The sequence below is a fragment of the Phoca vitulina genome, unplaced genomic scaffold, assembly GCF_004348235.1.
Source record: "Phoca vitulina isolate PV1807 unplaced genomic scaffold, GSC_HSeal_1.0 scaffold286, whole genome shotgun sequence".
Taxonomy (NCBI): domain Eukaryota; kingdom Metazoa; phylum Chordata; class Mammalia; order Carnivora; family Phocidae; genus Phoca; species Phoca vitulina.
The window spans coordinates 470-13023 of NW_022589973.1; the positions used below are offsets into that span (position 1 = coordinate 470).

The 12554-nt window shown below is 58.4% G+C and overlaps 1 protein-coding gene across 1 annotated transcript; it reads left to right on the plus strand.

The window, feature by feature from the left end:
* Positions 1-285: 285 nt before the first annotated feature.
* Positions 286-11622, plus strand: LOC116629112 (epididymis-specific alpha-mannosidase-like). Its single transcript, XM_032399411.1, has 9 exons — positions 286-296; positions 2427-2618; positions 3184-3436; positions 4276-4386; positions 4463-4655; positions 6845-6982; positions 8915-9027; positions 9862-9982; positions 11408-11622. The coding sequence occupies exons 1-9, from the start codon at positions 286-288 to the stop codon at positions 11620-11622; spliced, it is 1347 nt and encodes a 448-aa protein (XP_032255302.1).
* The last annotated feature ends 932 nt before the right edge of the window (positions 11623-12554 follow it).

The window sequence follows — 12554 nt, forward strand, 5'->3', positions numbered from 1 at the left end:
TCCAACCATCCATCCATCCATCCATTTACATATCCATCCATTCATTAACTAATTGTTGACAGCAGAGAAAGCAGGTGACCCCCAGAAAAAAGCCTCCCAGGTGTTTTGGAGCCAGCCCTATCCATACTCAGGCCACATCCCAGATAGCTGTCATTCCACCCCTGCTGCCTCTGCCAGAACAGCCACTTGCTTTTCCTGATGTGACCTCCCAACAGGATGGGGAGTGGGGGAGGAACAGGGAGTCTGGGAGAAGTGGCTGGCAGAAAGTAAGAGGGAGGGAGGAGCATGGGTGCCAGGTGAGTGGCACCTGGAGCTCAGCCCGAAGGCAGCTATGCACAGCTCTGGAGCCTCACAGCACTAGGAAGTCCCCCACAGAGGGGCCCCATCAGAGCCATGTCCATCATTCAGCAGATCCTCTTGAGAGAGGGTGTGGCAGGTAGGAGGGGCTGACTGCAGCCAGCGTGGGTGGGGAGGGAAGTGTGGGGAGAGCAGTGGAACCAGGCAGGGCCAGGCAACTTCTGAGCCTCCCTGGTCAGAGCAGAGTCCCCGGGCTGGCCTTAGGATGCTTCTCCAGTCAGGCCCGATGCCCCTTGCTAGACAGCTCTTGCTGAGCCAGCCCCACCTCGCCTTCCATGTGTGCATCCCATCACGACCTCATCCTCAGCCACGACCCCACCCGGCATGTCTCGCAGTACAGTGCATGGGCTGCCAACCAACCCCCTACCCCCGTCTGTCTCTGCTGCTTCTCGCTGAGTGAGGACTGGGTGTTCCTTATGGGTCCCTGAAATCCCCTCCAGGGTAAACTGATAGTCCAGCACCTGACCCCTGGTCACAGAGAGAAACTATGGAAATGGAGGGCAGTGGGCTCAGAGGAGGCTTGGTGTGCAGGAGGCACCTAGAGCCAGGCCTGAGGACTGGAAGGGCCAGAGAATCCATGGGTTCAGACGAGGGGATACTTGTTCCATGGAAGGAGCCTCCTGTGCAGAGGCCCAAGGAGGAGGCCACCATGTGCAGAGACCACCCCAGGGAGGGTGGGTGGAGGGGAGATTCTTTCTTACATAACAGCATTATGGCTAGGATTCACTGACCATGCAGCTCAGCCATGGAAATGGTCCCCATCTGTGGTGTTAGGACACTCACAGCCCGTGTGAGCATCCCTACATTCATGGCCCCTCTGACCCTTCTCTGTCTGTCTGGATTTGTCTAAATTGGACGTTTCATACCAGGGCATAAACTCGATGCAGCCCTGTGGGACTGGCTCCCTCCCCCGAGCATCGTGTGTCCAAGGTCCGTCCACAGTGCCACGGGCATGAGCGCCGCATCCCTCCTCAGGCTCAGTGTTATTCCCACAACAAATGGAGCACGTTTGACTCCTCCAGTCCCTAGCTGACGGCACCTGGGGGAGCTGATGAAGGGAAGCGGGGGCGGGCAGCCTGCAGGCAGAAGGGAAAGGGCTTGGGGCCGGACTAATGACCACGATCTTTTCTGGCCTCTTCAGAGGGGCCAGAGGGGCCCTTCTCAGATGCTTCCCCCACCACTTTCCTGTCCATGCCCACCACCATCGCACAGAAATCCCCCAGTTGGGTGTGGAAGGGACATTTCTTCATGTTCTGCTCCTGGCAGCGCCACGCCCCGATCCCAGTACACGGCTGTGCCTTTGCTTAGACCACACACAGAGGTACAATCCATACTCATGTCTACACCATCCACGTGTCTACAGGGCTCTGAGTCCCTGCCCACCCTTCCCCCATCCCCTGTCCCACCGCAGTATCTGAACAGAATGGAATGAGCCCAGATCATGCTGTCGGAACAGAACCTGAGTCCTGCTTTGGGCCCTTCCCAGACATGTGATCCTGTGCCAGTGATCAGGGCCCCCAGCCTCGCGGGGCTCGTTAGCAAAGTGGGTTCATATTCCCGGCCCTCGGGAGTCAGGAGGAGGCGGTGAAGTGCATGAAGGTGCTGGCTCTTGACATCTGGACACCTGGGGGTCCGCATGACAAAGTCCTTGCTAGTGCTCCTCAGGGTCCCTCGGAAAGGTGTGGGGTGGTGCTGCTGGCCGCCTGATGACCGGGCATCACCTCCGGGGACGTTGCCTCTGGGGCGGCATTAATGCCCTCTGCTCATGCTCTCGGGGGCCTGTTATGCAGCCTCTGTGGCCCCCCTGCTTGGGGTTCCCCCGGCACATGGAAGGATCTAAGGCCACTTGGCTCAGGGGAGGGGGTGTCTCGTGGACTTTATCTGAACCACGTGCATGGGTGTCACTGAGCAGCCTCGTGACTGTCACTGAGGTTCTGCTGAGGTCTCTTTTCTTTGCTTTGGTGGAGGTGGGTGTCTGCATAGAAGGCTTGTTCGCCAGCTTCCAGAGGACAATGCTCAGGACACACGTGCATGAAGAGAATACTGTTTTCCCTTTCCTGTCCCTGCAGAGAGAGTAACCGCACAGTGCGGGTGACCCAGGAGTTCATGGAGTACCGTGTCAATGGTAATTTGAGATACGGCCCTATATCTGATAACTTTGTGTTTATCCCAACCGACACCGCGAGGCGCCCATGGAAAAGTGTGGGGATGCAGATTGTGGCAGGAAAGCTCATGACGGAGATCCGGCAGTTCTTCTACAGGTGCGCTCGGGCTCCCTGGGTGCACGTGGGCACGTGTACGAGGGAATCAGGGTCCATGCGTGTTCCTGATTCCTGCTCCTGGATCGCTGCTTGGCACACGGTCATTCTCAATGGGAGCTTGATGAAGACGTGATTGCCCTGGACGGGGGCATCCTGGCTCCAGTGCACGTGCTGTACCTCGTGGGGGGTGTCCAAGTGCAGAGCTCGGACAGGAACCCAGGGATAATGACTTGCACAAGAAGTCATGTGACAGCACAGATCTAAGCCATCCAGGCTGGGCACCCCAGTTCTGATTATCATGGTACCAGGCTCTTCCCATTATATGGTCCAGGAAGGCTCCCTGCCCTCAGCCTGACTGCAGGAAGGAGGGAAGGAGGGAAGGGGGCATGAAAAAAGGAAGGAAGGGAGAGAGGGAGGAAGAGCAGAAGATGTGGGGAGGGAGGGACGGAAGGAAGGAAAGGAGGGAGGAAAAATGGAGGGAAGATGGGAGGAAAGGGGAAGGAGGAGGGAGGGGCATCCACAAAGCTCCCAGAGCCTGACCCACCGATTCCCAATTCTGCTCCAGGAAGGTGAGGGACAGGAATCACACATATGCCATCTACTCACGGCTCGCCCACGTGCCACTCGGCCCTGGTGGGGAGCTGCTCTGCCGTCGCATCGAGCAGGAGTACCGGGTGGGCCCCTTGGAGCTGAACCGCGAGGCCATCCTGAGGACCAGCACCAGTCTCCACAACCGACAGGTCCTCTACTCGGACAGCAACGGCTACCAGATGCAGCGGAGACTCTTCCGGGAACACACGAGCAACAGCATCGCTCTGGTACGCCCTAGGATGCCTGCTGGACCCGTGCCCACGGGGATAGCCCGGATGGCGCTTTTCCAGAAGGCTGGAGCAGGAAGCCCGGTGCCCCAGCCGCACATCAGCTCCCACATCCTAGGCCTTCAGCCCTGTGACCCTGGGCAAGCGGGTCGGCTCCCTATGGCTCCCTGCTGACCCGATCAAGGGAATGACCTCGGCCCCCAGGGCTGTGAGGGTCAGCAGGAATAATCCGGGTAAAGCCCGCACTGGGGGCCTCCTGTGCCCCCGGTAAACATTAGTTCTTGCTCCTCCTGTGGGGCCCAGAGGGGTGTGTCCCCTCCCTGCTCTGCTTGTGAGTTCTGGCCCCTTCGTCCCTACTTGCTCGCTCTCCCCCGCTGTGCAGGGGCTCCTGACAATCCCTGTGGGTCCACCCGGGACGTTTGCTCCAGGAGCTCAGAGCATGGAGGGTGTGGCTGCCCCCCCCCAGCCCACACTCGGCCCTTTCTCTCTGTAGGAACCCTCGGCCCGGCACCCACATCAGGCTGGACCCCACAAAGCCCCTCATCACTCCTGCAGGAATGTGCAGAGTGGGTCTTTGGGCCCATTGTATGGGTAGGGAAACTGAGGCTTGAGTGGGCTAAGTCCCCAGCTCAGATGGTCAGGAAGCAGTGGAGTTGCATGTGAATGACAGTCTGTTGGTCTCCAACGTCAGAGGCTCTCCCATAGTCTCCCTGCTGCACCCTGAGCTGTTGCTGTGCCCGTGGTGGGGGGCTGGATGGGGTGGCCAGAGGGGGACCCCGACCAGCAGGTCTGCCCTTCCTTTGCCACGACCGCCAGTCTGGCCATGTTTGTGTCCACAGAATTACTACCCCATGGTTCAGTCCGCCTTCATCGAGGACGGCCGAAGCAGGCTGGTGCTGCTATCTGAGCAGGCACATGGCGTCTCCAGCCAAGGGAACGGGCAGGTGGAGGTAGGAAGTGGGCCCTCCTGGCCCCCCGGGGGCACGAGCAGGTGGGAGGGGGCCTGTCGACAGCTCTTCCCTGCAGGTCATGCTCCATCGCCGGCTGTGGAACAACTTTGACTGGGCTCTGGAATACGACCTCACACTGAACGACACCTCCGTTGTCCACCCTGTGCTCTGGGTCCTGTTGGGACCCCGGCCGCTCACCTCGGGCCTGCGCCGGAGGAGTGGGCTGGCGCTGCAGCACAGACCCCTAGTGCTGTTAAGAGAGCTGAATGGTAAGGGGTTTCACCCCAGAATGAGCCCACCTGGCCGGGGCAGACCTGGGGAGGGGTGTGGGCCACCAGTGATCTGGACAACTTTGAGCAGAGGGAACTCAGGGATCTCTGATCCAAAGTCCTCCTTTAAGGTGTGGGCAAACTCGGGCAAAGAGGTCCGGGGTTCACTCAAGCTCATGTAGGTAGTGGAGCTTTTCTGAGACTCACACCCAATCTACCCTCTACCTTTTCCCTGAGTATCCTTCATTTTCTGCTCTGATGTCTCTTTTTGTTTTTTAATATGACATATATGGCTTCACACCTAGAAGATCAACATTAAAGACTTGTTTTGTTTGACTTCTGGGTATGCTGTCACCAAGTGAGGGTGAATCCAGCCCATGGTCTGATCTGCAGAGCTCAGGCATTGCCTCCGCTCAGGCCCCTATTGACTTACACAGTCTGTGTCTGTATGAAAATAATTGAACATGAGAAACAATAGGCAAAGATCATGTGTAAAGATGGTACTTCGGAGCATCATTTAAAGAAGGAAACAGCTAGATACAATTTGGTACCCGGCTCACTAATCCTGCAAGTGTTTCTGTCCGACTCACTTGCTGCGGTTTTGAAGAGAACGTGGTTATAATTGCTCCTGGCTTTAGTTTTAGAGCCAGGCCCGCCCAGGTCTTCAGAAGCAGGCAGGCTGTCGCTCACTCTCCTATGAAGCACGTATTGAGTGCCTGCTGTGTGCTGCGCACCAGGGGTGGGTAAGGGCCAGGCCTCCCCTGAAGGATTTCTCCTGAGCTGTCCGCTGGGGAGCCATGCTCATACACATCCAGGCTTCAGGGAACACAGGGAGAGGTACTGAGGAAAGAGCCTGGGGCCTTGTGCTTTGGGGACCAAGAGCCTGGAGGAGAGCAGGATCCACTTGGAGGGGTGTCAGTTGAGGTTCTCTTGTTTGGAAGTCACAGACACTGAAGGGGCAGCTGGTTGGGCAGAGTGTGGACAAGCTCCCGGAATCAGAGCAGCTGGACGAGAGGCATGGGCAGGCGGGGTGGGGGCAGGGCCGCAGGGGGCCTGTGGGGAGCAGGTGTTCAGTCATCCCTGCAGGACTGCCATGAGCTGCCTGCCTGGCCACCTCTGGGTCGCAGGCTCCCAGTCCCCAGAGAGGGCATGTGATGGGCCAGCAGGTCGGGGTCTGCTCCAGGATGAGTCAGTGGTTCCTTCCAGGAGGCTGGGAGCCCTTTCCACAGAGGGCCATGGCCCCATGTCGGAGGAGGGCCCGTGGCTAGGTCAGCATCTCCCACTGGCCCCACTCTGGTCTCTCTTGGTTGAAAGTGAGAGAAACTCAACATGCACTGGCTGAGCCACCAGGAGACCCTATCCTGAGGTGCACGCACATGACTGTGGGAAGGGCAGGGTGCAATTGGCACTCAGGGGCTGGAAACTTCATGAAGCCATCCCTCTCCCTCACACTCTCAGCTGTGCTTCTCCCTGTCTGCAACCTTCTTTACCCTCCTTACTGGGATGAGGCTGTGAACTCCTGTGTAGTGCATGCCCTCCTCCACCCTACCCCTGCAGAAGGACTGAGCTCAATCTTCCCATGCTCAGGGGCAGAGGTCCCAGGGAAAGTTCCTGATTGGTGCAGAGAGGAGCTCGAGGTCTGAGCGTGGACCAATCACTGTGGCCGGGGGACTGGGAGGAGGTGGTGCCCCAGCTGGAGCCCAGAGTTGAAAGGGCATTTCCTGGGAGGAGGAGGGGCTGAGGTGCCCTCTGAGCAGGGGGACCAGGGATGACAAAACAAGGGAGGAGCTTGCATCCCAGACCTTGAATTGAAATCAGGGCTCTGCATGAACCTGCCCTGTGTTCTGGAACAAACCCCATCACCTCTCTGGGCGGTAGTCTCCCCATCTGTACTTTGAAATGGCTGGACTAAAGATTCAGGGTCTTTCCAGCTCTTAGACTCTGTGATCTGGGCCCCTGGACATGTGGGAGGAAAGGCATCCAGGCGGAAGGATGTCCGTGGGCAAATGCAAGAAAGGGGATGCCTGAGGCGCTTGGAGCAGCAGGTGCTTCAGCCTGTCTCCCTGTGGGGCACACGTGGGCAGGAGCCGGATCACCTGATCGGGGGCACATAGTGTGCCGAGCTCCTGGTGCCAGCAGGAGGAGCGTGGCCCCAATCCTTGTCCTGGCTCTGTGTGTCTGCCCTGCAGAGACTGCCCAGAATCTCCCAGGCCCCCAGCAGCAAGAAGCCGTGACCCTGCCCCCAAGTCTTCACCTGCAGATCCTGAGCATCCCAGGCTGGAACTACAGCTCCAACCACACAGAGCACCTGCAGAGCCTCCAGAAAGGTGGGGCAGGTGTCCAAGGGAACCAGACTCACGGCTCCCTCCCCATGTCAACCTGGCCTCGCGCCCATCCCCACACAAAGTGGGCTCCTCTCAGTGTTGTCCTGCTTCCGCATGGTCACTTGATCCCCTTCTCTGCCCAGTGGGGAGACCCAGGCCCACAGAGAGGCCCTGGGGGGCCAGGGTCACTCAGCAAGCAGGGTACACGGTGGGCATGGACCCCAGCCCAGGACCTGTCCACACCCATTCTCTGATGGATCCCTGCTAACCCCACCACCAAACCCCAGTCATCGTCCACCTTCTGCCAGACCCTCAGCCTGCAGTGCAGTCCTGCCTCCTCAGGGACTCCTCCTGGAGCCCTGAGCAGCCAGTCCCACTCGTCCTCTGGACCCAGGAAGCCTGACTGTCCAGAGCTTCCATCCATTCACTGAACAAATGTCTCTTGTGCCAGGCACTGGGGAATCAGCAGTGACCAAGGTAGGCAAGGACCCTGGACTCACAGAACTCTCAGACTAGAGGGGGAAGCAGCCAAGTCACCAGCCAGTGATGTTGGTGTTCACATTAAGCCCCCAGTAGGGCATCATGGAGGGCTTCCTGGTGGAGGTGACACCTGCCATGAACCGACCCATCCTGTTGCCAAAGCTCCAGCTGCACCTTATCTTCCCCTTTCCACTGGGAGCAGCTCAAAGGCAGGGCTGGCTGCCCCTCAGCTGCCCTCTTGTCCCCAGAGCCCGACCCAGGTCCTGGCAGGCCCCAAAGACTGCTCAGTAGGAGTCCGCAGAATTAGGAAGGAGGAAAAGGAAGAAGCAATAGGCCAGATAATACCTTTATCTGATAAAATGGATCTTGGGGGCCATGGCTCATGCCTGCAGCCAAGTGGCTTTCTAGCACTGAACCCCATCATCAAGAATCCCCACGTCACAGAAGATGCTGGGCGGGGAACCTCCCCTACAAGACAGAGCGTTCCCTTCCCACTTGTGTGCAAGGTCACATGCAAGAGATTGGGTCCCCTGTAGACAGCTGGCTCCCAATTAGGAGGAGAAAGGGGCTCTCCTGGGGGTAACCCCAGACCCACTAATGAAAGTCTGTCCTCCATGGAGAGCAGCGAGTCAGGGCAGAGTGAGGGTAGCCTCAGGGATGGAGTGAGACCCCCCCCCCCCCCCCCCCCCACTCTCCCCGAGCTCAGGGCCACCTTATGAAGTAGGTATGTCGTCCTGGACATCAGCTTGTCCTAGCCCCACCCCCATCCTCATCCCCATCAGGAGACAGAGGACCTGCCTGACCCTCGGGCTTGAATCCGTAACCACCCCCTGCCCCCAGAACAGGTAGAAGGGATTTTACACACTCCACACTCCCCTGCCCGACACAGCCATGTTCCTTCTCCCCAGAGTCACGTGTACAGTGAACTCAGCAGATGGCCCTTGTCAGTGGGGCCACCAGGGCCCCCGGCTGATGGAGGCTGTATGCAGCAGGTGCTTCCTCTTTCACGGAGGCTGGAGAAGCTTCTGTGCAAAGGACACGTCCCTCCTGCTCCCTGTGCATCGACCTGGGGGGTCGGGCCACACCACAGCATACGGGGGCAGGCAAGGGGGTCTGGCAGAGTACTGGGCCATTTAAGGACAGGTCCAGTGAGGACCCCAGCAGCAGACAAGGGGAGGATGGAGACTTGCAGGCGCCCTCAGCATCGCCCCTGTGGGTGTGGCAGGAGGCCTCAGAGCTGCCAGACCTGGGCCGGAATCCTCCCTCTGGTGCCCACCAGCTGTGTGTCTTTGGGCAAGTGACTGTACCTCTCTGAGCCTTGTTTCCTTGTCCATCAAGCGGGGACGGTGTCTGCTGCCTCCCAGGGAGGCTGAGGGTACAAAGTGAAGGGCAGGGGTCGAGTGCTGGGCCCAGACTAGACGACTGGGGCTGATGGGGGTCCTTCTGTCCCTGAAGGCCACCGAGGGAAGGCCAAGGCGGACCTCCGCCGTGTCCTGCTGCGCCTCCACCACCTGTATGAGGTGGGGGAGGACCCGGTCCTGTCTCAGCCCGTGAGTGTGAACCTGGAGGTAAGTGCCCTCAGACCCCTGGGACAGGCCTCCCTGGCCGTGGCCTGAAGCCCCAGCAGGGAGGCAAACCGCAGTGTGATAATCCCCTCTGGCAAAGACCTCGGCAGAGAGATGCCTGCAGGCGCTCTCGCTCACCCTGGACTGGGCGCTGTGTGGGGGCGCGGGGCACCCCACCCGCCTCTCCCTGGGTTCTTGCCTCTTCTCCTTCTGGTCCCTCCCTGGGTCACTTTGTCCCGCTGCCGGCCTCGTAGCGTGCTGGCTGGTTCTCTGCGGCTCGTCCCCTGTGGTCACCAGCAGGCATAGACCTCACAAGCAGCTGGATCCGCAGAAGCGGGGAAGGCCGCAGCAGAGGGGTCTTGCCCCCAAGTGCTTTCTCCTTCTGTCGGTGCAGGGAAGCTTCTCCAGAACCGTCCCACCTCCCGGCCAGCCGGCCCTTCCTTTTCAGGCCAGAACGGGCCACCGGCCTCCCTGCCCGCACAGGAGGCTGGGTCCCTGCTTACTTGGCACAGGGGATGGATAGGTACTCCTGGCCTCGTCCCCGGCCCGCCCCCTGAGCCATACCGGGGAGAAGGGTCTGGATGTTGGAGGCAGCTCCTGAGCCTGCCTCCCCCGGGTATGCTCATCCAGCGCACTACCTGGGGAAGCATGCTGGTGCCGGCCTCAGTGTCCTCATCTATAAAATGGGGACACAGTTCCCTCTGGGGATTTGCTGTAAGAATTCATGAGGAGGTGTGCTGTGCGGGGGGTGTGGGTGCCGCCCCTGCTCCTGCTTTGCCTCTGCTCTGATCTGGGGCCTCGGGGGTAGCTCACCCTCCCTGTGCTCCTGTCCCTCAGGTCGTGCTGCGGGGGCTGGGGTCCGTGGTGGCGGTGGAGGAGCGCTCGCTCACAGGGACCTGGGGTGTGAGCACGCTGCACCGCTGGAGCTGGAGGACACAGGATGGTCCCCACCGCAGAGGTTTGGGAGCCCCTGGTTCAGGCCGAGTCTGGGAATCCCTGCCTGCCCCCCGTCTCGCTCAGGAGCTGGCCAGACCTTGCTTAGATCCCTGCTCTGCCCCTTATGGCCTGTGTGACCTTGAGCAGGCCACTTTGCTTCTCTGATTCTGTATCGTCCTGAATCTACCACAGGTCAGTGTGTGTGTGCATGCCTGTGTGTGTCTGCAGACCACACCCCTGCCTCTGTCCTGGGTGAGTCCTGAACTGGCAAGCATATCCCCGGGGGTTCTGACATCTGCCATGCTGTGCCTCACACTGCACACACCACCATCAGCTCCTGGGAACCACAGGCAGCTTCATGCCTCCCAGTCTTTCCCATGCTGTTCCCTCTGCCTGCATCACCCTTGTCCTCTTCCCTCTGGCCCACCCTACTCAAGCTTCTGCGGAGTCCAGGGCTGGGTCAGGTTCCTCCTCTGTTCTCCTCTCCCCCTATTTCCTCCATCCCATGCATCTCCTCTGTCCACTGCACACAGCAGAGTGCCATCTACATAGCTGGACACTGAGTCATTTGGGAATGGATGGTTGGATGTAGTGATGAAAAGATGGATGGATGGGTGGATGGATGGGTGGATGATGGATGGTTGGATGGATGGATGGATGGATAGATGTATTGATGGATGAGTGGATGAATGGATGGATGGGTCTATGGAAGTATGAGTGTTTGAATGGTTGAAGGAAGGATGGTTTCATGGATGGGCTAATGGATCATGGATGGTTGGGTGGATGGATGGATGGATGGATAGGTGATGGATGATGAATGGGTAGATGGATTGGAAGGTACATGATGAATGATGGGTAGATGATAGATGAACAGATGGGTAGATGGATGGATGAATGGATGGGTAGATGTATATATGTGTATTTCTCTCTGCAGGATGATGAATGGATGATGAATGAATGGGTAGATGGATGGGTGGATGGATGGATGAGTGGATGGATGGATGGATCAATGGAAGTAAGAGTTTTGAATGACTGAAAGGAAGGATGATGGATCAATGGACTAATTGATCATGGATGGATGGATAGGTGGGTGGGTGGATGAATGGATGAAGAGGTTTTCCTCTCAAGGTTGCAATTAGTGGAACCCAGTAATATAAAGAGCAGGCCCACCAGATGGCTTCAGTGAAAAAGCTCTAGGCATTCAGTGCTACACCCCATGGGAAATGAGGCCATGTATGGCTGGGACCACCTATATATTATGCTCATGGGAGAGCCAAAATGCAAGGGGCCCAGGACAGTGGGGTCCTAGCAGGACGGGGGCAGCCAAGGACCTTCGTCAAAGAGCCACAATAGAGTGTAGGGTGGTGCTGTGAATGAGGGGGATGCCAGGTGTAAATGCCCTGGGGAAATAGGTGGTTCTAAGGACAGTCCATCTATGCTCCCTTAGGCAGCTCCAGCTCTCACTCGACACCCCTGCAAGGCACCAAGGTCACCATCTACCCAAAGGAAATCCGGACGTTCTTCATCCACTTTCATAGCAGTGAGCCCTTGGCCAACTCTGTGACCTCAGAGAGACCCCAGGGGCCCAAGAAAAGGAACAGGACTGAGAACCTGGAAGAGCAGCATGGAGGGATGAGGGAAGACCAGCTACCTACCCAATAGGCTAATGCAGAAAATGGTCAGATTGGGGGTTTTGTTGTTGTTTAAATAAAAATTGCATTTCACAGACCCACATGTTCTCCTGGGGCACTAGAGCCGACCTCTCCTATCCTCCTACCTGGGTGATGCCTGCACGCACACTCACACTCCTCCTGCCTGTGTGGAGTCATCAGGAAGCTCCCATAAGGCAGAGTGAAATACCCAGCGTGACAGCAAATGCACCTGCCACGCAGGCCCCGCCCCCTCTCGCCCAGGCCACCAGTGTGACGTGTGGGCCTACTGTGTGCCTAATGATCAGTTGTGGAGGGGGTTACACTGCGAGGACAGGGGGCCATCAGAGCCCGTGGGTGGCGTGGGGGTCTGGGGCCCATTCAGGAAGGCTATAGAAAGGTTACCCCCACGCAGGAGCTGTGGGAAGAGCAGGAGCCCCGAGGCCTGAGCCTTGACAGGCTGGGTGCTGAGAGCAGGGGCAGGATCTGCTGGGTATTTCTTTCTGCTCTCACTACAGGGCTCCTGGGTGGCCCACCGTGGGCTGTGTCAGAAACGGCCCAGGTGTCCGGTGTCATGTGATGCTCTCCTAAGAGGGGACCTGGGGTGGGAGCAGGAGCCTGAAGAGGATTCCTAGCACCTTCCACTGTATGGGCTCCAAGCCTCATAGGAATCTCATGGGTTCATTTAGGTCAGCACCATGAATGCTCATGACGCTTTCATTCATTCATTCATTCAGTAGGTGGCTCTCCCCTGGCGCAGGGCTAACCTCCGGAGAGCGACCCATGGGGGAAAGAAATGTGGTCCTGGCCACCGTGAGGGAGGCTGGTCCTTGGCCCATTTCACAGATGAGGAAGCTAAGGCTTAGGGTGCCCCAGGGGGCTGTGAAATCACTCCTCCCCTCCTCACAAGCCCCCAGATGCTCCTGAAGGCTGAACGCCGGCCTC

Coding starts and splice junctions, on each gene's coding strand:
- LOC116629112 (XM_032399411.1), top strand. Junction 3,437..4,275: donor CGAGCAACAGCATCGCTCTG/GTACGCCCTAGG, acceptor TTGTGTCCACAG/AATTACTACCCCATGGTTCA. Junction 4,656..6,844: donor GCTGTTAAGAGAGCTGAATG/GTAAGGGGTTTC, acceptor TCTGCCCTGCAG/AGACTGCCCAGAATCTCCCA.